The following is a 26,631-nucleotide window of genomic DNA, read 5'->3' as shown; positions in this document are numbered from 1 at the left end:
GTAGAAAAGATGAGCCTCAGCCTTGTGTTGTTGGCTCTTATTGGTTGTTGAGCGCAATTCAAGCTGCCGATGCGTTCAGGGAAAGTGGGGAAACCAATGAACGCCTAGAAAAGCGCTTTGACCGGCATTTCAGCTGCTCCTTCTCAATTAGCCTCACATAGTTGATCCACGCCAAAGATGACTGTAAAACAAAAACACATTAACCCTTTGAAACCTAAGCGAATTGGCGTGATTTCTTTAAAAAAAAAAAAAAAAAAACATGTGAGGAAGTCAATGAGCAATAAAAGAAGAAATTGCCCTAAAAATTTGCAAGAAATTATTCAGAAGAAAAAAAAACTCACAACTAAACCATTAGTAAAAAAAATGTAATGATAATAATTACAAGTATAGTTTTTTTCCACTTTTGCTTTCCCTAGTTTTTAATTTGTTTTTAAATACTTTTCTAAATCTGTTATTTTTTTGCAGTTTGTGGGACATTGCTTTCCGAGTTGCCCATCACCCTTTTTCACCATGTTTTTGAAATAAATTGCACCAGTTTGCTCAAGATTCAAAGGCTTACATACTTGCAAAAGGTGTGTGAAAGCAGCTCAAGAAAAGTGATGCCGCTACAGGTTTCAAATGGTTAATAGAACATTTAATAACCATTCAAGTATAATTTCTACACATTTTATCTAATTAAAGGCTGCTTGAAAACCTTCTGCACACTGTCCTGATGTAATTATGTGGAGAAAAATACCAAGATCCATTTCTATATTTAAAATGTCAAATTTAAAAACATTTAGGATAAAATAAAATCAGATGTAGCTTTTACAGCCAGCCATGTTATTTGTGTTTTGTAATTGTATGTCGCGCCTCCTTGGAATATGATAAAACTTTCTTCTTTCCTCAAATGGATAGGTAACATCATCAGTATTGCATAACTGTATCATTTCTCGTTTTTTTATTTCATTTATTTATTTTTTAAAATGATGACAACAAAGCTCACAGAAATAGGGAATTCAAAAACAGTCCCAATCACCCTTAATTCACGCTGTAAGAATTTCATGTTGCTTAAAAATCTTGTTATAGCCTGTTAAAGTGTCATTAAGAAAGAACACGTTTAATTTCTTTGACATCTATTGCCGAACAACAGGTTCCAGCTAATAATGACAATATAATTTTATTTGTTTTAATTTTCCTCCCATGATTGTAGCACAGTCTCACTATCAGCTACACAATCTAATTCAGACTAATGCAACTTGTTTTAGATAAAAGGTGCCACCCTTGTCCACGACATTAATATATCACAATAACCAATCTAGGTCATAGTGATACTCCCTCAAAGTGTCACAAGATGGCGCCAAACCCCAGTCAAAAAACTGACTCCAAACTTTCATTGGACATCTATTTATTTTTTTTAATCAATCAATAAAATCACATCAAATAAAAGGCAAGTTCCTTATACATGATATATAAAATAAATAACATTTATTCAGTAAAGCTGTGAAATGTGACCATGGGGATCAGGAGCTGAACAGTTTTGTGCTATGTACCGTAATGCAGGCCTAACAGGTGCTGATGTTCCCTGATAGGCCCACAGTATTCCCCACCTGTGGGGTGGTTTGATCATTCATATGGACAACATAAAAAAAACACATCATTAAAGGCATAGTTCAACATATTGGGACTTTTGCTCATTTTGTTTCTGAGAGCAAGATGAGGAAACCGATGTCAATCTCATGTTTGTGTTATGTATGAAGCTGGCGCCAGGATGTGGTTAGCCTAGCTTAAAGACAGGAAGTAGATTGAAACAGCTACTCAGTTCTGTGAAAGCTTGCTAACTACTCACTGTATCTTGTTGGTTTAACCTGTGCACCAACAAAAAACGCAAGGGGAGTTACTTGCTGGAGCAATTTCCCAATGAACAACAGTTAATCTTGCTTTGACGACGAGACCCTTGAGAGTCACTGCACCAGGCTGCTAGTCGCCAAGACATAGCTCCAGCATGTAACTTCTGTACAACCTAATTTTTAAATTTCCGTTTAAATGAACAAGATACAACATGGTAATCACAAAGCTTTAGACGTGTTTATGGGCTTATTTCAAAATTCAGAGCTAGGCTAAGCTAGGCTAATTGCTCCTGGCTCAAGTTCTATACTTAACGTACTTGACATGAGAGTGTTGTCAATCTTATCCAATTCTCAGAAATAAAGTCAGAGCCGGCCCTACCCATTAAGCGATATAGGCAGTTGCATAGGGCCTTCTGGTCTCTGGGGCCCCCTTGATTTTTTTTTAACGAACACAAGACAATAACGAGCCCTGTGATGGTCTGGCGGCTTGTCTGGGGGTGTATACCGCCTCTAGCCCAATGTCAGCTAGGACTAGCTTCAGCCAAAATGGATATGGAGACAAAAATAAAATGAAATGTCCTGAACAAAATCTGACGCCATTTTGTGATTTTTTTTTTGCCAACAAATACTGACAGAACAATACGCTCAGAGACAGGCAAAATAGACAATTGAGGTATGCTGAGGAAGTAATATACTGCCCCCTATGAAACAAGCACTCCCAGGAGGACTCCGGGGTAAAAAAAAAAAAACAACCCACACTTGGGGATTGTATTAGATATGATCAATATAACAAAACTGATGAACAAGACAAAAACAAAAGTCAACACAACCTGGACTAGGTGCAACACAAGTTGGTTCGGTGCCATGTGAAGTGGCAACACATTTCAATATCGGGGGCCCCGGAATCAAACCCTGTATAGGGCCCACAAAAGTACACAGCTGGCCCTGAAGAAAGCAACCAAAATGTTGAACTACCCCTTTACAGTAAGAGAGAGGCTGGATCTGGACTGAAGCTTGAGTATGGCCACCACCATCACCATTATGGTCTACACACAGGATGGTCACTGTTTGTAAGGTTACAAATGCTTTTGTATTTTAATACAATTTTTAACTATATATCATTGCTGGATATTCTAGTAATGGTTGATGAGAATAAGCTTATTTCTTCCCATAGAGTCCGTCTTTCAAAAAGCAGTTTCTTCTTGGTGTCCTTCCAGCGTTTGCCTTTAAATGTATGTAGCGCTTTCTGAAGAATGCTCCTCGGCTGCCATCTTCACACCACGCAGTGCTCAGGAATGGGAGTCATGCTCACTGGAGAACAGTTTGCTAACGGCACAGTATTAACATACAAATTCAGTCAATATTGTACATTTGAACCCTGTTTAGATGTGAGACAAAAACGTAGTTGCAGTATTAAACACAGTCACTCTCGTGATTTCTGATGTTGCAAGGATGTGTAGCCAGATTTCAAGGCATAGTATTCCTCACCTGTGCCAAGAACACAAAATGTTAACGTGATTGTCGAACAAACAAAAACATATAGTGTGTATACGACTTTATTAAAAAATGGCTGTCGAGTGATGATTTAGCAGGAAGCATCGGTTTGGATCTGTACAGACGAGTTAAAATAAAGGGATGCTGCAAATGTATTAAAATTACTGAATCACTCATACAGCTTTTATCAACCCAATGACAAACATGAGTCAAAACTACAGAATGCATAATCTCTTGCTGTTTACAGTGTGGGTGTGAACAGGTTTTTTGGTGAGATGCTGGTGAAAGGTGAATAAGTGGTGGGACTGGAGGTGAGTTCCCAGGCAAAGACTACTCTAGTTTATTGTTCGCTCCGGGCCTTTAAACAGCAGATTAATAGCGTCTGCAGTCAAAAGGCTCTGGAGACTTGAAGCATACGTGATCCTCTGTGTCAAAGGTAGTTACTGCTATGTGTAGAAGTGGTGTGCACAGACATGCTTTCATCGTAAATGCAGCTAAGAACAGCAAGCTGGCCGTAACAGGCTCCATTACAGCTGGTGTTATTACTGTCACAAGTCCGTAAATCCCAAATACTCTTACCAGTGTAGAGGCTTATGTGTGGTATGTCAAAATGACTTAGTTAACAAAGAATTTAAGCAACTTGAAGTGCAGCTTCAGGGTTAGTGAAAATCCTGGCGTTGAAAGTTAACGGATGTTAGCAATCACTTCAGTCAGATTTTCATGAGTAACAAGAGCATTTTAAATGCTTTTAAGACATAAATACACTTATTTGTTTTCATTGTGGGAGTTTTATGAACAAACTAATACCATTCTCATGTCTTTGCATTAAATACAGAGCTGGAGTGAGAAGGTGACCGGCCAAGCATGAAGCAAGCAACACATTGTGTCTTATTGATTTAATTTGTATCCGAACAGAAATTTAAAAAAAGACAATGTCTAGTTTTACATCCCTACTCCTCATAATTTGATGCTTGGGCAGAAGGGGTTGAGTAGGCAGTTAGGGTCAGGGAACAAAACGACTTCATAATGGTTACAGAAAGACTGCGGATGATGATAGTCCCTCGTGTGACTGACGACTCATGTGACTACCGTCTGACGTGACAAAATAACTTGTCCACTTCAAGTTTTTACACAAGACACAAACACCGGTCTCCTGGGTCAAAGTCCTGTCCTTGTTGGACCCATCCACCCACCCTAAGCAAACTTTCCTGCTCTTTATACTATGTCCATTGTTCCGAACGTCTAAAAACACAGATGGGTTTACATTAGGGTTCGTCAAAAGCCTGCTGCATCTCATATAGACACTAAAGGTTACCATGACGCTGGGGACACTGCCAGAGCGGCATAATTTTACACCCTGAGAGTGAGACCAACCTGCTTAGGCATAGCAGTGTGCTGTAACTATTTCACTTAGGTCAAGCATCCTTGTGAAAAACAGTTGATAGTCAGTGAGCACAGATGTTAGCGTCTCTACCGGCACAATTTAACCACACTTCAACCTCACTCAAGTCACTCGGCGTTTCTCAATACCAAGTATGCCAAGTTCGAACTTGCGCACTTGGGAGTTCGGACTTGGCAAGTTCGACTCGGGAGTACAAACTCCCACGGACAGCTGCCATTGCCGCTGGTCTGTGAGAAATGCATTCTGGGATACCTGGCTGTCAAAAGTCCACACAAGTCACCTCCCGATGCATCCCCGATGGAACAGGCAGAGCAAGTTCACATCCGGGCATTTGGACTGTACTTGGCTGGATGCAGACTTTGAATTGGAACAGTACTTGGGCTGCGACTGATGACGTTTCACAAGTCCCCAAGAACACAAGTAGAGGCAAGAATGCAGATTGAGAAACGCCTGCTGACAAGACATCAGGAAATCACTGCAGCTGGTTTGTCCCAGGCCCTCAGGAAGGGTGCTGAGCTTTGAAGCCAATTTTTGTAGTGGCCAAAGAGTGCTATTACATCCGTCATGTGTTTTCCCCATACTGTAGATGTTATGAAAGAGATGTCTGTAAATCATTGGATACAATTTTTGAGCATCACAACCCCTGTGAAATGACTTGTTTCACAATCAAGATTTGATCAATTTGGTGCAATAACATTTGGAGAATCTACAGGAGCTGCAAGATTGAATCGTTTTTTCCCCATTCAAGTTAACGGAGCACTAAACCGGAAGTAGCAGGCTCACCCCAGGAAAGTTTCAGTGTGCTTGCTCTTTAGGCCATACAGTGTGGAAGAGTGCCAATAATCCAGGAAATTTTATACGCGGCAGTTGAACTTTTTGGGCATAATGCGCCACTGAGCAGTGTTAAGGCTAAGCTAGGCTAATCGCCTCCTGGGTCATGCTCCGTACTTAACGCATAGACAGATATAAATTTTCTCATCTAACTTGGAAAAATAGTGGAAATACTTGCTTCCCCCGCAAAGATCAAATCAAGCATTTTGTCAGGCAGGAAATAAACGTGACGGGGCAAAGGTCCTTTGCCAAAACCCAATCCAGGGTGCTGTGTTTTCATGTCATATCGACTGCTGAGCCTGTTGATCTGTAGTGGGTTTGCAAGACAGTAACAACCATGTTAACAGAAATGCTAATTAGCTTTAGTGGTATATAATGAGATGTTAACGTGACATCTTAGTGTTGCCTAGGTTTCCTACTTGGAAGTTGACTTTTTTTTCCACGTATACACCAACATTTCCTCCTGAAACTTCTGGGATAGAGCATAACATATAGGCCCACAGAAGCTGGCCACATCAGCCTGAATAGAATATCATTTTTGTGGATAAAGCTTTGAACTAAAGAAGCAGCTGTTTGCATGAGCTACAAACAGCTGCAAGTGAGACTCAAACTTCCCTTTGTTCTTAGTCAAACACGTCTTTACTACTGCTGACGAACTCATTAAAGGTCTGATGACTGAGAGGTAACACACTTGATGTCTTGCTCCTGTTGATGCTATGATACAAATACCTACATGGTACCACCTATCCTAAATACTATGGCCTATCTTTATGTATACACCTTAACTAGAAATAATCTTTTTTTTTTTTTTTTTTACAAAAACATTACTTATCTATTCACAGAATGATCAAAGGTTTAAGTCAGTTTGGCGTAAGTGCACATACAGCTTACAGTAGCAGGAGGAGCACATTGATTTAACATGGTGACACCTATTGTAGAGTGCATTGTGTGTGTTCACATGATCAGTTAAATAGCTTTCAGTGACCTTTTAGCTTTCATCTCTATATATTTCACTATTATTTACAATATTACAGTCACAAGAGATTGCAGGCAAAGCATCGCACGAACGTTGACAGGTAGAAACCCACAATAGTGCTGTATGAAATGTACCTTCAGAATACTCAGTGGTCCATTAACTCCAGGGCTGTGAAAAGCAGTATTGGCTTCACTCTAAGCCCCATCACTTCTGCATGCTTTCTGTGTTTTCCAAACCTAACGAGGCCCAAAACAGCTCAGCTCATGCTACACCACATGGATTTAGAGACACAACTTGCCTATAAAGTACACATCGGGATGTACAATGGCCCCCTGTTAGAAAAGAATCCCAGTTGTCAGAAGAATCCACACATAGAGAGGGAAAGAAGCACAAGGTGAGGAAGTGATGGATGGTGATATCACAAGGTGTTGAGCCTGAGTGACTTGGTTTCAATGGACAGCTGTAGCCGTGTTTCCATTGAAATGTTAAACAAAGTTTAAACGAATTTTTGAAATGCTGCAAAAAAAAAATGCAAATTAAACGCGCCTCCAACAACTGGTTTGGAACAAATAAACTAGACGACGCAAAGTGTAGTTTTGCCATTAGTTGGCGGTACAGGCTTCGCTTTATGCAAAGCTGACATCTACCAGTACAGAGTAGAAGAAGCACAGGTTGCAAACAGGACACAAAACAAGACACTTTGGCCAATTAACTAATCTATGAGAAAAAGACGGAGAGAGCTCTTTGCATCAATTGGGCAAGTTTTAACTGGTCGCTTATGTTGGCTGGTTGGCCGTGTGAAGACAAATTAATGCAATGACTTTTACGCATGGTAAGACGCCCACATCACAAACAGCTGATCAGTCTCTGGATTCACTTTGCTATGTCAGAACATATTCGGTGAGGGCGTTTCCATATCCTATTTATTGGATAACCTCTTTCCAAGAAGGCAAAAACCACCTCCAGCAAGCATCAAAACTTTTTTGTGTGAGCGAGTTTTATCGGCATTTGTCGTTTCCATAAAGCTTTTCTAATTGATACTTCAAAATGTGCATAAAAATATGTTTATGGAAACACGGCTTGTGAGACGAGGTGAGCTCTTGGTGCGACAGGACAGTGTTTAGATACGGAGAGTTCACAGTCAGCAGTGGCAGCCCTTTTCAGCGACCGCAGTAGCTAGTTCCTCTTCGTCGTCGGCCGGGTAGAGGACCTTGGCGGTGAGGCCGCTCTTCACCCCGTCCCAGCCGTCACGGGTGACGATCTCCCCCATCTTCATCAGCTCGTAGATGTCTCTGGTGAGCAGCTCGAAGGCCCGGTCGACGTTGCTGTTGCACTTGGCCGACGTCTCCACGTAGCGGATGCCCAGCTCGGCTGCCAGCTGCTCTGCTTCGTCCCGGCTCACCTTGCGGTCCTTGTTGAGGTCACTCTTGTGGCCGATGAGGATGTAGACCATGTGATGGGGCAGGATGTGCTCACTCACCTCCTTGTGCCACTCCCGCACATGGTCAAAGGTCTTGCGATTAGTGAGATCGAAGACAAGTAGCCCGCCCACGGAGTTACGGTAGTATGATGTTGTGATGGACCTGTTGGGGAGATTGATGACATGTTAGTGAGTCTACAAACTTCTAGGACAGTTCTGATGAACACACAACCGTGACCTGTCAGCACAGACTTTCCATGATCCCGACAATATGTAAGATTCAAGGCTGTTTTTTTAGCCTTCTGGGGAATATCTAAGTCCAAGTCCAAGGGCTAATCCTGATAGTCGTTAGCTTGCTAACCCCTGGCAACAAGCCCAAAAGTCAGTCAAGAGTAGTTTAACTGTCCAAAAACTTCATCCTTCACTCTGTAAATCCACCAGCAAACCACCCGGCTCCCAGGCTGTCAAATGCAGCGCCACCAGCCGGATTATTGAAGTAACTGCAAGGTTCCCAGAGCTCAGCTAAACTTGTCTGTTTGCAAAAGGCATCACATGGTTTTGTTTTTGTTGGTCAAATTTTGTATCGAGTCTCAAACTGAGTGATTTTGTGTTGCACCTGTAAAGGTACAGTTTAATATACACTGTCTTGGATATATCAACAGGTCTTAAAATTTGTGAAATCTTTATTTTATATTCCAATGTCTGAATATTGTTAAGAATTAAAGTCCTTTGCTTGTCGAAAGAATGTACTTGCATTATTATGCTATCGTATAAAATGGTTTCAAAATGACGATAGTATCATTTAGTGCAATTACCTCCGGGAAAATATATCGTCCAACAAAAGTAGTTATTGCAACAGAGCTACCAAAGTCTTGTCAAAGCAAACCTCCAGTCAAGTCTCAAATGAGTCAAGACCAGTCAAAGTTAAGTCATAGGTCAGTCAAGACAAGTCCATGTCAAGTCTCACCCCATGGAAGTATAACTAAGAACGTCAGTGCTTTTATTAGCACGTCTGAGGGTCAGTTGAGGCGAGTCCAAATCAAATCTTAATATGCAACTCGCAAGTCAAGTCTTTCAGGTCACTAAATCCTGATCACTAAAATGATTTGAACATTTTCCCTTCAGTGGTGTTTAACTAAGTATCTTCAGTGCATACTAACAACTAATTTAAGGCAGGCCATGCAAGGCCTTCCTGACCCTGTCCAATTTATTTGTATTGTTGTGAAATTTTACGAGGTCAACACCAAAGCTGGAATTCTGTTTAAAGTTGAAATCCTGAATCAAGTCAGGGGAGACAAGGCTCTCAAGTATAGCAAGTCTTACAGCAGTCGAGTCCAAGTCAGGCCTCATGTCTTGATTTTTGTGACTTAAGTCTATCTCAAGCTTACAGCTCCGAAGAGATCCATATTCTCCTTCACACACACTGAGGATAATTAGACTTTGGACCCCAAAACCATCTGGTGATCCTGTGCTATAGTATCAGGTTTGCTGTGTGTCAGTTTGTAAGTGCAACTTTAAATGCATTTAGGCATTTTCATTATGCAGTCCTGTGCACAATACTGATTAAATAACAGCAATATTATAACTAGATTGTGACACAGGACACCGAAGACAAGATGAGGCCTCAAAATGCGGTAACTGCCCTGCTGGGGATGTGAACCAAATTAATTGAAATGAACCATCTGACCACACACAGACTGTAAACATCGGCCCCTTGGGGTCCCTAAAGGTCCTGTGTTGTTGCCCCCCATTGGCCCAGCCTTGCAAGGGTCTATTAATACACACATACACAGGTTACACAAGTCCCAATCCCTGCACAGGGTGGTTTAAACATTACTGACTGATTTCATAAACACTTCTCACAGTCGGTTAAGACAGAAGTGAAAGTGTGGTGAAGCCTGAAAGGAAAACACCCTCTGAAGGTTTGTCTTCAAAAGAGAAAGCAGATCTAAGAGCCGAGCTTGCGTCTCCAGACTGGATGCTGCTATAAAGGAAATTATCCATGACAGCGAGGACACATGAAACAGAACAAGCAACAGGACAGATGAATGCAAAACTAGATTCGGGTGCAGGGGGTTGACATCCTTGTGTTGCCCTGGAGACTGTGGAGTCAGTGTCTCAGGGAATCAAGCTGGGGCCTAAATATGAGGAGGCTGCCCATCATCCGTGGGTGAATGATGCAACTCGATTTCCACTGATTTATATAGGCTGCAGACCATCATAAGATCGAGGCCTATATAATCTCTTGACCCTGCTCTCCACTGTCTGCTTCATTACATCACAATGAGAGGGGAAATGGCCGTTTAATTTAAGGGGGTTTCATTTTACAATAGCAGCCAAACACGACAGCGACCTAAGGCCTCTCCATTATTTAACGCCAAATCTACTCGGTGGTGTATGATGCTTATATTCAATTAGAGGCATTTTATGTAAGATACATTTGATGCAGTTCATACCTGAATCGCTCCTGTCCGGCCGTGTCCCAGAGCTGCAGCTTGATTTTCACCCCGGGTTCGATGTCAAGCGAGCGGGCATAGAAATCTACCCCGACCGTCGGATCCGCCACATCACTGTAAATCCCGTCCGTGAAGCGCTTCAGCAGCGACGACTTCCCCACCGTGGAATCCCCGAGTAAAATGATCCTGAACTGGTATTGCCACAAAATATCCATGGCATGACTAGCTGGGGGATGCCGGAGGAGCGTGTGGGAAACAAAGCCCTGTGCACGGTGTGTTTACATGAAGCCCCGGCTGCTGCTGCGGCTGCGGCTCCTGCTGCTGCCTTCTGCTCAGGAAGAGACGCGGAGCACTGAGAGAGCGCAGCAATCATGTGATGTTACATTTACCTATGCTCTACTACCCGGGATATCTCAACTATAAACCTCCTGCAGCCGTCAGTGAGGCAGCTGTGTGTTATGAAAGAGTCACAGATAAGTAAAACACAATTGAGGTTATCCAAGCCTCATTTAACCAATCAGCTGCACCCACCCAGAGACTTTTGTCAACACTGTGTGATATTCTAGCACATTCTTCCAGTGCACATGAAATATCATCACCATATGAGAGCAATATGTCGCACCTGTCTGTTTAGAGCATGACACTGCACTGTTGTTATCTCCAAACCACAAAGCATATGGCTAACTCAGTGGCTGCTGTCCGTGGTTCTGAACTACAGAGGCTTCAGCTCCAGCTATGACCGGACTCTTTAACATATTTCTCTCTTTACACACAACATATTCACTTCTGTGTGTCTCTGTGGGGATAACGTGTTCACAGAGACGTCACAATCTCTGTTTTGTCGGTATTAACGTGTCAAAGTGGCGATAAATCTACAAGACAACAAGGAGTCCCTAAACGCTTGCCAAAATACATATCCCGTCATGCAAAGGGGTCCACGTGAGCTACGCGGGCCAATCAGAGTGCGGCGGCTCGGCGCTAGCGTATATAACGGAACGGGACACTCCTTTCTGCCTCTTCCTTTTCAAGTTGTCCGCGAGGAGACGAAGTGGAGCCAGTACAGAACTTCGGTGAGGCCTGAACTAATCTTTAACTCATAAATATGTCACATAAGTTACATGTACATGTGAAGCAATGTACAAAATACTTTTCTACGCTAGCTTACGTGTGTATGTCCCACAGAAGAGTTGGGTTTAATAACGTAAACGGCTGGGCAACACGAAACGCGCTAGCAAGTAAAGCTAGTGCTAGCTTACGTGGCCATATTACTGTAGCCTCACAGGGTGCTGTAACGCGAATGCTTCACATTTACAGCACGGTGTTATATTTACGGAATAACCCACATTGCGTTGGCTTTTTAGAAATAAAAAAGATGCTAGGTAGGCTAAGAGTTAGTTGTTAGCTTTATGCTAGCTCAACGCTAGTATGTGTGAACCACGTGGTGTCGTTAAGATCCCTCTTAAACTGAAGTTCAGAAATATTATAACAGACCTTAAGATGGCGGTTTTCCTCATTTTGCTGCAATGCACCAAGCTTTATGTGGCTTGTTTAACGTCAATATAGTCACAGAAAGTCCTTAAAGCCTAAAAATGTCTTAAAAATCAGTGTTGCAACAGTCAGTAAATTGTCTTAACTTTGAATTTGTGAGGTTCTAACTACTGCAGACACTTAATCTAATTATGTTTATCTATTTTTAATTTCCTTTTGGGGGAATGGGTGAAGCCTTTCTATGGAATTTCCCGTTAAAATGTTACAAATCTTTAAAAAACTAATAAGAATTTTACTTCATACATGCACTTACCTGTTGGCAAAATGTAGATTGACTCAGCTCACTCAACCATATTCCTACATAACACGTACTTCTGCTCAAGACTACTTTACATACTACTTGCCCATATTGCTTACCTGCGACATTTAAACAGGTAAAACATGATTTGTCCTAAATTTGGTGTCTTGAATGGTCTTAAAGCGTTAAATCTGATACTTGTAGTCTTTGTTGCATGGAAACAATGTAAGATGTCAGCTTATCTGCACAAACTTGATGACGGAGGCAGCTATAGTTACCAACATAATTAACTGGTTTTGATAATCTAGTGTTCTCTTCCTAAAAACTCTGAACACTTAATATAAACGATTCTGCAAAATCCTGACTCTTAAACCCCTTTAGTGAACCTTCTGCAGCACTGTAGAGCATACACTAACCTGATCTTTCTTTCTGCAGAGTCAACCTGCAGTAGAAGCTCTGCCACCTGCCACTCCAACCATGGATGTCTGTCAGAAACACAGGTATGTTTCTGATTCAGGACTACATACCATTTCTATATAACAGGCTCCTATCGAAGCCGTTCATGCTCTCCTGTAGCAGTGAACGGTCAAAAGGAAGCCGAGATGAAGACTTTCACCGACGGTCGCTGTTCAGTTCGAAAATAACTGCTCCAGCAACATTTAGGGGAAGGACACTTGGACTAGATCATGGGATTTATGACTGATCAAAAGTAATGTCTTCTCTACTAAACATGTTACTTCATCTTTCTGCAGGTTTTGGCTACAGTTGAAGATGGAAGGGCGAAACATGAAGATGAACAGATCACATGCAGGTACTTTATGAGCCACATCTTAAATTTAACTGTTTCTGGCTGTGATGACAAACTTGCCCTCACTGATACAAGTCTTGATTGAGACATATATAGTGTACCTGAGCCACATCTGCTACAATTAAGTTTATTCCATCACTGCTTGGAAAAATAATTAACAATTGCTCCATTTTTAGGTGATCTCATGGCTGAACCAAACGTGACTGGATGAGGTCATCTTGTATCAAGGTAACGATTCTTTAAAATCACCTGAATGATTTGTCATTGTTGCAGCATGCTATCCTAAGGACGGGAGCTTGTGTGTAGCTCTACGTTCTCCAAGTGCATGCCAGAAAATAGGGTGGTCTTTGACTGTTGTGGCCTCTCATGCCACCATCAGCCACTCAGCTGTCCTACAGATTTGCAGTTTGAAAGGGCAGCAGCTAGGAGAGATAATATGCCACACTTTACATGATTCTAACAATCTTTCATCTACTGTAGGCATCAATCTGTCCACGAGCATCTGTCTGATCTCCTTGGATTGCATGGGATCATCACTGTCCTGTTTGAAGGTATGTAAACATATTTTCTTGTGCATTATTTGTCTTTCTGATCTATGATGACCACATACAACAATGAGGACTGTTTGGATGAAGCTTGCGGATATGGGACTGAGATCAGCCTGTTGTATACGGTCTATAACAGACTGCTGAATTGCACTAAATTTGGTTTTATTATTTCAGGTCCAGTGGCGTGTTGTCTGGACAAATGCCGTTGGGAATCAAAGTGTCTGGATTCACCACAGCGCACTGTCGACAAGGAAGTAACAGCGATGGGGCCAACATTTGTTCACTAGACCAAAGTGTCTAGTAGGAACATGACTGATGGTGTGGCACTAACTGCACCATTACAAAGGTGTTAGACTTAATACAGTTTTGAAAACCTAAGTGAGTCAAACTGTTCACTGTCATTGAAATAAAACGCACAAAATGACTTTATTGAGAATCCCTTTATTGTTTCCCCATTTTCTATTCATGAAGACAAGTTTAGAATAAGCATAAATGGTTGTAGTTCATGTAACAGGACTTATTTACATTAAGGCCACAACAGTGTCAGAGTAGATAAGGTCAGTTACACTGGAGCAGCACATTACCAAGGGGCAGGTTGTCAAAGTCCTGCTGAGCCTCAATTCATTCCAGGGGTGGAACCCAACACTTCATTCACAGCAGTCTGTAGTCCGCTTCACTGAAGGAAAAATCTGCCTCGGTCAGTGCCTGGGAGTCCAAAGTCTGCGTCCCAACAACTCCAGAAGTATGAGCAACGCTGTCAAGAGAAGAGTCAGTGATTGTTAGATGAAGCATTGGTACTTCAGCTTGTAGCAGCCCTTCAAGATTTGGGCCAAAAGCACCATAGTCTGTCACTACATGTAGAAGACTTCACACCCATTCACCCCTGGTCCCACCTGACCCAAATGACTCACATGGTGGCCAGGTTGACCTTAGCAACTCTGAAACTAAGAACTCACATGACCCTTACAGGCTATAAACCCTGTGTGGGTGGGAACCCTTGCAGAGTCGTAACATCAAACCAGTCATTTAGAACTGAAGAAGCTTCTTGGATGAGAGGCGAAACGTCAAGATGTTGGCACTTAGGATAAATGTAGATGGATTTGTGCAATATTACATAATTTCATTATCCAAAGTAGCCCACTTTTTTGGCTGACCTGCAAACAGTATCATTAGGGCCCAGTGTCACTGTGGCTGTACATGACATTTGATACTGATCGCAATGTGACTGGAGAGTGGCATTCATTAAATTACCTTACTAGTTTAATTATATTGCATCAGGTGAACATTTTGCCGTACTTCTGATTTTCTCATTTGACTTTTTATTTAACCAGGGAGCCCCATGAGATTGAAAATCTTTTACAAGAGAGACCTGACCAAGGTAGCAGCCAATCAAAACACATTTAAAATACAACAAAACACAAATTCCACAATATGTAGCCTCAAGAAAAACAAGCACATGTCTTTGTCACCACATTCTTAATGATGCCCTTAAATTCATTGATGGATATAAGTGTTTCTAATTTTAAATCTTTTTGAAGATTGTTCCATGACCACGGTGCACAGTAGGAAAATGCAGTCTCTCCCAGATCTGTTAAAACCCGGTGTACATTGAAAAGCAACTACCTGGAGGAGCGTAGCAGTAACTACCAGAGCTAACGTGCCTAGCTGCAACTAAACGGAGCACTAATGACATAAAAGGCTTCAAACATGATCAGTCACGTAGTATTCTTCATTTGACAATGCCTTACAGAAGTGGAAACCGGCTTTAGCATCACTGGCTCATCCCCAGGTGAAGGTATACATGCACTTCATAATAATGACTCGTAATGCAAATGAAAACATGAACATTTTTATAAGTATTGTACCTCTGAGTCACTCATTAGAGACTGAAGGCAATTTCAGCTCTGATATCTCAGAGTCTGGCGTGCTGCTGCCGCTGCGATCACTGTATGTATCCCTGTGGCAAATCGAGAATGTTACAGTTATTAATCTGATAAATGGAGTCTATACTTGAAGCGTGTGAATGAGTAGAAGTGCGTGTTTACCGTGGCGACAGACGGCAGCCCTTCTGTAAGTAGCTCTGCAGCTTCCCTGCTGCAGCCAGTAGCAAACCAAGGTAGGGGGGTGATGGGTTAATGGGGCGAGAGGTGAACTCAGGGTGATACTGCACTCCGACGAAATAAGGATGATCTGAAAATAAAGTATGCAGAAGGTTGTAGTGGAGCTGCCGACCTTGAAAAACCCCAAACACGATCACCCAAAAGCTAAAAAGCAATTCAGCGTTTCCTTTATCGTACCGTCCAGCTCAATGACCTCCATTCGTTCACCTTCGACGTCTTGACCTACAAAACGGAAGCCCTTGTCTTCAAAGTGGCCCTTGAGTTCTGGATTGACCTGCACAAGGACGACAAGGTAAAAAAATAAAAAATACATCCACTACACTGTCAGCAAAGCGGATTGCACTGCTCGTGAACTGAGAGTTCAACATACTTCAAAGCGATGTCGGTGCCTTTCATCCACGTATTCTGCATCTCCGTAAAGTTTGCCTGGAATACAGAGCAGCTGTGAGCACAGTGCAGACACAACAGCACACCAACACTGGGCTGTAAGTCATCTCAGAGTTCTTCTTACGCAATACACTGTTGTTGGTCTTGAAAATGGTCCGTCTCTTCCCAAGCCTCATGGTTCCTCCCATCTGCCCCGGGTTGTGTTCTGGCATGTCGATCACCTGCAAAGGTTCAACATGACAATCTCAAGTCAACGCACAACTCAAGTCAAATTACAAAGACATCATTTCTGAATTTAAAAAAAAAAGGTCTTACCACAGGATGCTTTGATTCTGGGTCAAATTCAGTTGAGTTGGCGTCTGAGTGAGAAACAGATAAAGTTATGAAATCTGTTACTTTATGTAAACACGTGTAGAAGACATAAGTGGCACAGTATTCAGTGGCCAGGTATATATAAATATACATGCATTTGGTGGAGAAACAGCATGTACACCTGTGAGAAATTAAAAGCATACAAGTGGCTAGGTGCTTACGACTACGTTATCTGCAGTCATGTACAGAACGTCAAAAACCATAAACCAGACTAGAGTTTTGTATTTTGAAATAAGAAATCCTCTACAGCCAAAGGACACAAGACCAGTATGAATATGCTCATGTTATAATTCACACACCAGAAAACTAACGTTAACGTCCTGCTTCTGCCTTACTGGAACGAGATTTCAGTCCAGTGGTCGTCAACATGTTAAGTAGCAACTGCAGACACCACCTGTGTTTCGGTTTAACTACTGACCATATTAACTTGTGAAGCCTGATTTATGGTCCTGCGTTAAATCAACAACATACCAACGTTGTAGGGTACGTGGCTACGCAGGAGGCTCGCCGTAGCCCGCAGCGTAGCCTGACGTGCACCTCCCAAAAAATGTAACTACTCGTCGAGGCAGCGCAGACCCAGCGCAGACCGAGAGGGCTGTGATTGGTTTGCTTGGTAGCAACACATTTCCAGTTCCGTATTTCCAGATTGCGCCATCCCCGTCATCTTTAAACATCTTCTGTTGCGATGTAGATGTTGCAGTACTAACACTTTCTTCGACATCCAACAGCTCCAACTCCAGCAAGATTCTCTCTCCCTCGGTCGCCATTGTTCACTGTGACCGGAAAAGCCGGAAGCTAAAAGAATCAACTAGAGATGACGATAACCATTCAGGAAAGGAACGCAGCCCCCTACCACTCTGGCACCGCAACGAAATGGAGTAACGGAGAAGTTCGAAGGGTTCACGACGGTGTCACGGCATTTAACGCAGGAATATAAATCAGGCTTGACACTGAGCCAAATTTGCCGGTGGTTGCTCACAGTAACTTGCGTAAATAGCTAGTGTAGATAATAAACACAGATGGCTATGTATTTATGTATGTATGGTTAAAGTCATACTGAAGGCTTTTACACGGACACCTACGTGTTCAACAACAGCCATTGCTACAAGCAACCACGACACACTGAGTCACGTTAACTCTGAAATGCTTGTGATCCCGTCAGAGTTCTGTAGACGTTAAGTTTGCTGTTGGAATATTGACTCTGACAACTGAACACACAACCAACAAAATGTTTAAAGCTTGCTAACTCGTCAGGACTACTACATTCATCACTTTGGGAAATTGTTTTATTAAGATGACGGTCAAATCTAAAGAATTAAGCAGATGAATCTGAAGAAATTATTCAGAACTCCGATTTCTTAAAAACACTACTTTGTGCTGAGTAGTTGTACTCGGACCATAATACAAAGTCCTGCTTCATGTTTCCCCTGATATAGGGATAGAAAAATGAGGAAACTTCAGAGCACATCTGAACAACATTTCGGTGTTGGTTACTTTCAGCTATTCTTTAACATGTCATACTGCACAAGTTCAGTTTAGCTACATGGGAGTATTAACCTTACCTGCCCAGCCGAGTGTGTTCCTGGCAAATTCACATACAGCCAGCTGCATCCCCAGACACACACCTGCAGAGGATATCAGTTCATTTCTCTATAACAAATGTGAAAACAGTTATCGCAGAATAGATATGAGGTAAGATAGTGTGATAATAGTTTTCCTGACAGCTGTCCCGTACCTAGGAAAGGTTTCTTCTGTTTCCTGGCCCAGCTGATGGCATGAATCTTTCCTTCTGTTCCTCTGACGCCAAAACCTCCTGGAACCAAGATGCCACTGCGGATTAGGAGGAAAAACAGATGATGAAACTACAAATGTAATGTCCAGGTTGTATTACTAACAAAAGACAGTGTCTCAGCACTCACTCAGCACTGCAGAGTTTCTGCCACGCCTCGTGGTATTTCACTGGTTCCTCCTGCAGAGTGGCCGGCTCCAAATTCGCTGAGTCTATATACTGTGGAGAGAAGAGGAGAAGAGAGTTTCTATACTTTCTATCAAAGCTTCTGTGTGGACCACGTTAAAGAAAAATCTGCATCCCTCTTTAATCAGACGACATGCTGTCTCTGTGACGGGATGGAGGAGTCTTTTGTGTGTGAGCATTTAGTCACTCTATAAAAAGCAGCTCCACACTAAATCTTGCATGTAGAAAAGGCACTGCTGTTGTACTTCCAACATCACTCATTAGTTAGGCGTGTTGTTCATGTGACCACACCTACATGAGCTGTAGCATTGTGCACTGAGATGTGCTCAGCTGCACAGTGTGGGGACAGAGCATGGAGTAACCACTAGATGGCAGCACAAGAAGGCTCTGCAGTCTGGATGTTCACACTGCAGTTTAACCTGAACACACGACCCTCACATAAAAATGTGTCTCAAGGACAGAATCACTGAACTGACTCTGGAAAAAGACAAATATTTTTTGTTGTAAAGAGGGTCAGAGGGAGAGACGTGAGGCAACAAAACTGCAGGAGGTGATAGAGACAGGAGTATGCTCAGCTGGTGTTCTGCAAACAACAGGAAGTTAGTTATTATAGTTTGTCCTGCTGATTTGACTGCTCATCATCATGGTCACCAGCTGCAGGAGTGACGGCTGTGACAGCTCATGCAAAAACATAAAGGTGCTTTAAATGACTCAGAGTTCCACTACCGCAATTTGTGTCAAAAACAGCACTCCTTCTCTGAGTAATAACTTTTAAAGTGAACTTTACTGTACTTATTATTTGTGTTTTAAGGCCAAAAGTAAAAAAGAAAGAGGTGGCAGCTTCTTCTGTAACAGACTGTGTTAAATTTATTATTTAATATCGCCTTATAGTGATCACAGACCCCTGAATCATATTGAATTGAAATCGTATCGTGGCAGACCTTGTAATATCAGAAAATATTCATACGTTATATATACGTTATATATATACGTTATATTCATACGTTGTCCAAAGAATCGATATCGTGATGAAACTGGTGATTCACACCCCTGGTCTCCACGGTGTTGAACTTGATACAGCAAAGGCCCTGATACTCAAGCTGCTGCACTTCAATTTTGCATCCTGTCACACTGTAGTTCCTATTTGTGAGTGATCTAAATGAAGACATTGGTGAGATGGGTTAGTGAGCACTGTGAGTTTACAAACCTTAACCTCCAATTTATGGCTAATGGCCAGCGCTGAGTGCTCCAGTGCTTTGATGACAGACGCATAGGAGTCTGAAAACTTGGTGTACTTCCCAACCAGTGCTATGGAGCACTGCTCCAGCAGTCTGTCTGACCTGTGAACACAGCACGTGCACTGGTTAACAATCTGAAGCAAGACCTTCACTGGACTGAAGCCATCAAGTCACATAGGTCAGCACAGCGCAAATTTCAGCCATTTTTAATTAGTTAACCTAATGCTTGATCTCCACTGACGACTCACCTGTCAGACATCTCCTTCCACTTAGTCAGCATTTTCCTGGGTCGAGTCTCGATGGGCATATTGAGCCTCCTGCTGAGGTAGCCCACCACGCCCTGCTGCTCCAGCAGTAACGGTACTCTATAGATGGACGACACATCATGCACACAGATGACCTGCAACGAGACGGGTCAGTGAGTTTAGCGGAGCTGAGAGAGTCGGGGCTAAAGCAGCACCAGATAAATGTGCTTCGGCTTCAGTGACGTACCTGTTCAGGTTCTACATGGCAGAACATGGAGATCTTTTCTTTGACAGAGTTCTCCAGAGCGGTGGAACAGCGACACATGATCTGAGGGGCGAAGATGAGATGAAACTTTAACGATCACTGGGGGAGAAATGGGTCATTGAGTGGAATGAGGCATTTATAGAGGGACATACTGCAGATGACTCACCAGATCAGGGGACAAACCGAGTCCTCTCAGCTCTCTGACGCTGTTCTGTGTTGGTTTGGTCTTTTGCTCTCCTGTTGCGCTGGGCTGGACGGAACAATGGAGATATTACATATATTAAACTGACTGTCTAGAACCACTAATGTGTGAGCATCTGCAACTTCTACCATGACACAAGTGGACCAAACAGCTGCTTTGATCAAAATAAAGGAACTAAAATAATCCAAGATGATTTATCAACTGAAGAAGCTGAATTGGTATTGTTATGGTTGTGATACATCTGGTCGGGTAGATTGAACGTCTATCAGTAATCTCCCTGATTCATCTATTATTTTTGGCTTATTGTGCATTAAATGTGAGAAAACTGGGTGAAATATCAGCCCCCAGTGTCCCCAAGACCTTGAGGAACACCATAAAAAAAATCATGCTTTGATTTGGTATCAAAAAAACTTGGAGACAACCCCAGCATGCAGAAATATTCAAATACAACGGGCCACAAACTGCAGGGGTTAGCATAAAGTGGGCGTGTCTAAATGGTAGACTTGTGGGTATCCATAGAACCCATTTTCACTCAGATATCTTTATGTGATGGTTCAAAAGAGCCCTGTGAAAATGGCCATGCCAGTTTTTCCCTTGCAAAATTTAGCCTAACTTTGGAGTGTTGTTCAACCGTCTCAAATTAGCATGACATGGTTGGTATGAACTCATTCCTCAGGTCTTCTAGTTTCATGATATCTTCACTCAGTGTAACTCAACCTGCTACAGCCTCTGAAAGACAATAATGTTGGCCAAGGATGCCAGCGTCCTTGAGAAGCTTTAATTATTTACAAAGGGCGTAATCATTTCAGCACTACTCTACACTCTCACTCATCTAAAACCACCGACTTGTTTGCTGCCATGTTTCATCATGGACACAAGGAGAAACACCATATACAAAGTACGTAAAGCAATAGATTATGTTTTATATCATCATGCCCACAGAGGTATCCTTGAGAGGTCAACAAACTGGTCTCAACTGACAAATTTCAGAGTGGAAAAACATCATCAGATCTGCCACAGAAACTCCACAAACTGCTCCTGTAGCATAGCCCACATTCTCACTGTGTTGCAAACAGGATTATGTTTACCAAACTGTGACTGCATTCTCTTCATACTTGCTCCTGTTTCAGTCCTCACACGTGACCCCGTCCAGCTCCTGAGACACGTGTTTACTACTGTGTTCACACACATTTGCACCTGTCACTTGCTCCCTCACTGGTCAGAGGAACTCCGCTCTCCTTTCTTTTAAACTCAACAAAAACTTTACACCAAAATATATATATTCAGGATTTTTTTTTATTTCTGGGCACAGAATTTTGGGCTAATTTGGACTGATTGAGATGTTTTAAAAAATATAAGAGTGATGCATTTCTCATCCTTCTTTTAGGCCAAGGAGTAAAAAACATTTTCTAAACTTTCTTTATCATAAAATTACTCATATCTGAGCTGATATTTAGCTGAGTGTTACCATAAAACACTTCCGCCTTAGTCTGCCTGGGGACACTGGTACATTTCAACCCTGTTCAAGCAGATTTCACACGCATGGGTGTACTCAGGCACACCACTCGGTCGTGCATGGGACTATTTGACGGACGTTTTAATGGAGTTCTGCTGCTGTTAAACACGGCCCCTGATAACTTTAATTCATGACGAATGTTTGCTTTTTTTAAATTCTCTGTTTACCATGGAGGCATGTGAGAAAACCAAAGTCTTCTTCATGAATTCAAGGCAACATGGAGGGAGTTGCTGGTATACAAATGACCATTTTGCAGGTGAAATATTCGTTTAAGGGCTGAGACACTTTGTGAATACCTTTTGTCTTCACCAGGATCTAGTCTTAACTGAAAAGGCCCAGACACATCATACTAACTTCAGCGAACCAGCGGCGAAGAAGGGCCCCTGCTGTTCCGCGTGACATCACTGTGTCTCGGCCACAAAGTTGCACATGAACACACTACACATGAATACTACAGTTGACGGCCAACCAGCACGTTCTGAGAGGAAATACTTCTCTACACCAGCAGACAGCTTTGTAATCATCATTCAAAAAAAGAGATGGGAGGACCATCTTGACGCTATAATTAGCAAGTTAGCACACTTACAACACAATCCAATGTTGAAAGAACAAGGCATATTTACCGTGCGCCAGTGAACAAAAACACAAACCATGACGAAACGTTTCCACACACAAGAGCTCAGTGGCCAAAGAAAATAATATTACATCATCTATCAACTTTGTTAGGATCTCACTCCTTCCTGACTTTAGCTATTTGTTTACTTTCCTCACTTCCACTTCTCTTCTAGTGCCCTGAGCTGAACTGATTCAACTTACTGAATCTGATGCTGACGGGGGCCAAAGAGGGGTAGCACTGCAGGACACACTGCATCAACTTGGGCAACAGATGCTCATAAATGGCATCCAACTGTTTGGTTGGTGTGTCAGGGCCTTACGAGGAAATTCTCAAAAAACGTAGTAATGCTAGGAATTTTTTTTCTGAATTTCGGCACTAAAAGCAATTCTTTGTATTCATGTAAGTATCAAATTTCACATATGAATATTGTGTCTGTCAATTAAAACTGAGGATTTTTTCTGTGTACCAATTTCAACTTGCAAATTCTATCCAGTTGTTTCGTACCTGCAGAAGATGAAACATGCTTTTGTGATCGAGGCTGAACAAGTGTGTGTGTCTACAGTCAGTTGTTCTGCAAAAGCAGCTGACACATTTGCCCCTCAGATAAAACCAGGAAGGCCTGAAGGTGTTGTTCTCTTACCTGTGGTATCAGGCTGACGTGAATGTTGCAGAAGTTCTCCCTCTTCACTTTAAACTGGAACTGCCTGAAGGCCTCGATGAAAGGCATGCTCTCTATGTCTCCAACGGTTCCTCCCAACTGCAAACAAGCAGACAGTCACATATATTAGCAGTGGAAACCATGGCAGCCTTTGCTTCAGCATATAACCCTGTATGAAGAAACCTGACTATAAGCTGTTTAGTGGTGCAAATTACAGGATGCTGTAATGACCGGTCATCTTACCTCTATTACGCAAACTTGAGGTTCCACATCATCGTCATCAACTGATACTTTGGCCTGTTTCACAACCCATTCCTGTATGGCATCTGTGATGTGTGGCACCACTGAAAGAGAAAAAAAAATATTGCTTGTCCATTTCTCTTCAGCATGGCGCTCTGTACCAAAGTAAAACAATGGCTGCTTACCCTGCACAGTCTTGCCCAGGTAGTCCCCCCTCCTCTCTTTGTTAATAACTGACTGGTAGATCTTGCCGGTGGTCAGGTTGTTGTCTTTGGTCAGCCGGATGTCGAGGAAGCGTTCGTAGTTCCCCAGATCCAAGTCCACCTCACCCCCGTCATCCAGCACGAACACTTCCCCTAAACACACACCACAGAGGCACGACACCATCGTAACACATACATAACGTGTGGCTGTTTAATTCTATTGAATGAAAACAATAATTTCCTCTGACGTACCATGCTCATAGGGTGAAAATGTGCCTGCGTCTATGTTGATGTACGGGTCGATCTTGATGGCGGTTACATGCAGGCCGCATGACTTCAGGATTGTGCCCACGCTGCTGGCAATGATGCCTTTGCCGATGCCGGAGATGACTCCTCCAGTAACCAGGATGTACTTCATCATTGTGCTCTGGAATCTGCAGATAGATGACTGATTAAAATTACATGCAGAACTACTAAAAACACGATCATACACACTGTACTATGCCTTGACTTTTGGTGTCACTGTTTTTAAGATAAAAAACATTTTAAGTAAATGCACGTCAGATTATGAGACAATGGGCCCCTGGGCGCAGATATGCAAAAGGCCCCTACATCTTTCTGTATTATAGGCAGGTGTTTTGTGTCTCTTTGAGGTAACTGTTTGTTTTGTGTCTCTTTGCAGTTCCTTTGAATATTTTTGTGATCGCTCTTCATGGTCCCAATGTATTTATTTCAGTGATATTTTACTGGTGAAGTCCACGGGCCCCCCCTGACACTTTGGGCCCCTGGGCCTGTGCCTGGTTACATTAGGCCATCCATGAGTAAATGGGCCCTGACTTATTAATTTTAGCCTAACATAATACTAGTTGAAATGGCTTTATCTTTTGTAGGGCTTTGTATCATACCATTTTTCTAACGTCATTAAGCTAAATAAAACCACGGGCTAACCTCCATGTCCTTGCTGTAATTACAACATGGACCCAGTCGCTGTTGACAATGAAACGAATAGGAAGCCATTTAAACATTTACCGCCTAAAACCACTCGTTAATAACGTTACAAAATGCTGAGGGGTCACCACAGTATTATTATCCGCAACACTTTAACTTGTTCATCCTTCCCACGACACAATAGTTCCACCATATACAGCATGGCACATTTGAAGCGCTCGGTTACACACGCGGCGTGGGCAGAACGGGTGGGAACTTCCTCGTTCCCTTATGCCAAAGTACGACAAGTGAGAGGGCCGCCCGTCCACGTTGACACGGTGCACAAAGTCAACGGAACTCAAGTATTAGCGCCAGCGCTGTTAGCTTTGGGCTATCGGTTACGGCTAATACCGGCGAATTACCATCAGACACATAAAAACCAAGTCCTCTCTAAGCACGGGGGGTAGAACACGGACAAAGTCAACTTTTGCGGGACAATGCACCACGGGTGGTTTACAGTCTTTAATTATTTAAATACAAATGGCAGCTAACATGATGCATCAAGCTTGCTAATTTAGATGTAACCGGAATACCCGACATTGCTTTCAAAATAAAAGCGAAGCTCCCTATTCAGTAACATTTATATGATAAGCTTTAAACTAATACCTGCGATATAGCCCTACTTGGTCATCGATAGCAGCATTAAACGCTGTATTTTAGATTTCGAGACTACTGAACTGTTATCAGTCTTAATACCCTGCTACCAGCGCACGATATTTCCAACTGAATTTTATTTTGACACTATTTACGGGAAACCATACGTCTTCATCGCGCCTAGCTTGAAACTTAATGTTTGCTAGCTAGCCGACAACCTCTCTGTTCACAGCATCAAATTTCAACTCACCAAATTATTCTTCTGTCAGAGCTGCTCCTCAAAACAAATCGTCGACGACGGAATCAGTTCACGAGATCTTGTGCCAGAATCAAAATCTCGATCCAGATATCAACGCTTTAGCTCGCGCCAGTGCTCCCCTACAGACCCATCTATCCTCCAGTTGACTCTACACGTGTATGGAGCACGATCCTGAGCTGCGGTGCATCATTCATTGTCTTACAACATTGTGCTGCCTTCAGGTGCACCTCGTAAACTGCTGTTGCCCAGCTGGGAATGGTGCATTCAATTCTGACGCGTTCTCTCAAAGCATTTACATGAACACTTTGCGCTGTCAAGACACATTAGCCTACATTTTTTTAATGTGTTAGATTATTTTATCAACATTGGTTCCTCTCGCTCTCGATAATAACCAAAGGTACACCGTGGCATCCAATGACATAAATAATAGAATGAGCCTCTATTTTAGTCAATAATAGTTGATAGTAGGGTGCCATCTCCAAACCCTGCAAATATGACTTCAGTGTGTATGATTCAGGGGATATATTGGCAGAAATGGAGTCATATATAGTAATAAGATTGTTTTCTTAAGTGTATAATCACCAGAAAATAAGAATCTGTGTATTTTCATCACCTTAGAATGAGCTGTTTTATCAACACAGCGGGGGCCTGTATCACGAAGCGAGATCAACCTTTCCTGGGTTACCCAGACCTATCCTGGGTTGACTAACCCTAACAGTGGCAATCAGGATAATCAGTATCACGACGCTGGATATCTACTCGGTAACTCAACCCAGGGTTGCTTTATCAAGAGCCATGAACGCGCACGCAGCGGACCAATCACAATCATGAGAGAAGCGCAGCGTCACTGAGCGTCCTCACAGAGCGCCGTATGTGAGGGGAAAAAGTATTTCTCGTGAGGATCAGAGATTAATTCTACTAAAATATGAGGAGGAGAAAAGCAACATTGCAGAAAAGGCCAACACTGTGGCAGCCGCAGGAGGAGGAAACATGCGTGGCAACGTATAACGGGATCAATAATGTTTAGTTTTAGTTTAGATTAGTTTATTTGCACATAATGTTAAAAACAGACAGTATAACATTCACAAGATTAAAAAAGAAAAGTGCCGGAGAGGTTAGAAGCCACTAAAAGCTTATCAAAGACATTCCCCTGTCAAAACATCAATGAAATCACATAATAGAGAAGAAAAAGAAACGGGTCAGG

General features: G+C 42.4%; 3 protein-coding genes and 3 non-coding genes across 6 annotated transcripts; 4 read left to right on the top strand and 2 right to left on the bottom strand.

Moving 5' to 3' along the window:
- Positions 1–1,370: 1,370 nt before the first annotated feature.
- On the bottom strand, positions 1,371–10,875 carry rab42a (RAB42, member RAS oncogene family a). Its single transcript, XM_033637318.2, has 2 exons — positions 10,409–10,875; positions 1,371–8,115 (listed from the first exon to the last, which is right to left on the bottom strand). The coding sequence occupies exons 1-2, from the start codon at positions 10,621–10,623 to the stop codon at positions 7,674–7,676; spliced, it is 657 nt and encodes a 218-aa protein (XP_033493209.1). The 5' UTR covers positions 10,624–10,875; the 3' UTR covers positions 1,371–7,673.
- A 441-nt stretch (positions 10,876–11,316) lies between these two features.
- LOC117264085 (uncharacterized) lies at positions 11,317–13,974 on the top strand. The gene is made up of 6 exons (XM_078175445.1): positions 11,317–11,478; positions 12,630–12,694; positions 12,947–13,005; positions 13,179–13,230; positions 13,483–13,553; positions 13,725–13,974. The coding sequence occupies exons 1-4, from the start codon at positions 11,332–11,334 to the stop codon at positions 13,211–13,213; spliced, it is 306 nt and encodes a 101-aa protein (XP_078031571.1). The 5' UTR covers positions 11,317–11,331; the 3' UTR covers positions 13,214–13,230; positions 13,483–13,553; positions 13,725–13,974.
- LOC117264237 (small nucleolar RNA SNORA16B/SNORA16A family) lies at positions 12,734–12,870 on the top strand. The gene has a single exon (XR_004502275.1). It is a non-coding gene; the product is annotated as a small nucleolar RNA SNORA16B/SNORA16A family (small nucleolar RNA).
- Positions 13,273–13,402, top strand: LOC117264225 (small nucleolar RNA SNORA44). Its single transcript, XR_004502264.1, has one exon. It is a non-coding gene; the product is annotated as a small nucleolar RNA SNORA44 (small nucleolar RNA).
- Positions 13,590–13,664, top strand: LOC117264236 (small nucleolar RNA SNORD99). Its single transcript, XR_004502274.1, has one exon. It is a non-coding gene; the product is annotated as a small nucleolar RNA SNORD99 (small nucleolar RNA).
- A 1-nt stretch (position 13,975) lies between the features above and the next one.
- On the bottom strand, positions 13,976–25,612 carry ctps1a (CTP synthase 1a). The gene is made up of 19 exons (XM_033637899.2): positions 25,419–25,612; positions 23,840–24,021; positions 23,570–23,740; positions 23,388–23,488; positions 23,127–23,243; positions 20,319–20,402; positions 20,135–20,215; positions 19,891–20,042; positions 19,612–19,744; positions 18,349–18,437; positions 18,165–18,259; positions 17,992–18,054; positions 16,373–16,416; positions 16,182–16,278; positions 16,041–16,096; positions 15,848–15,944; positions 15,596–15,740; positions 15,416–15,507; positions 13,976–14,304 (listed from the first exon to the last, which is right to left on the bottom strand). The coding sequence occupies exons 2-18, from the start codon at positions 24,006–24,008 to the stop codon at positions 15,423–15,425; spliced, it is 1,779 nt and encodes a 592-aa protein (XP_033493790.1). The 5' UTR covers positions 24,009–24,021; positions 25,419–25,612; the 3' UTR covers positions 13,976–14,304; positions 15,416–15,422.
- Between the last annotated feature and the right edge of the window lie 1,019 nt (positions 25,613–26,631).

This window comes from Epinephelus lanceolatus, chromosome 16, assembly GCF_041903045.1.
Source record: "Epinephelus lanceolatus isolate andai-2023 chromosome 16, ASM4190304v1, whole genome shotgun sequence".
Lineage (NCBI taxonomy): Eukaryota > Metazoa > Chordata > Actinopteri > Perciformes > Serranidae > Epinephelus > Epinephelus lanceolatus.
The sequence above is the reverse complement of the archived record's forward strand: the minus strand, read 5'-3'. Positions and strand labels throughout refer to the sequence as shown.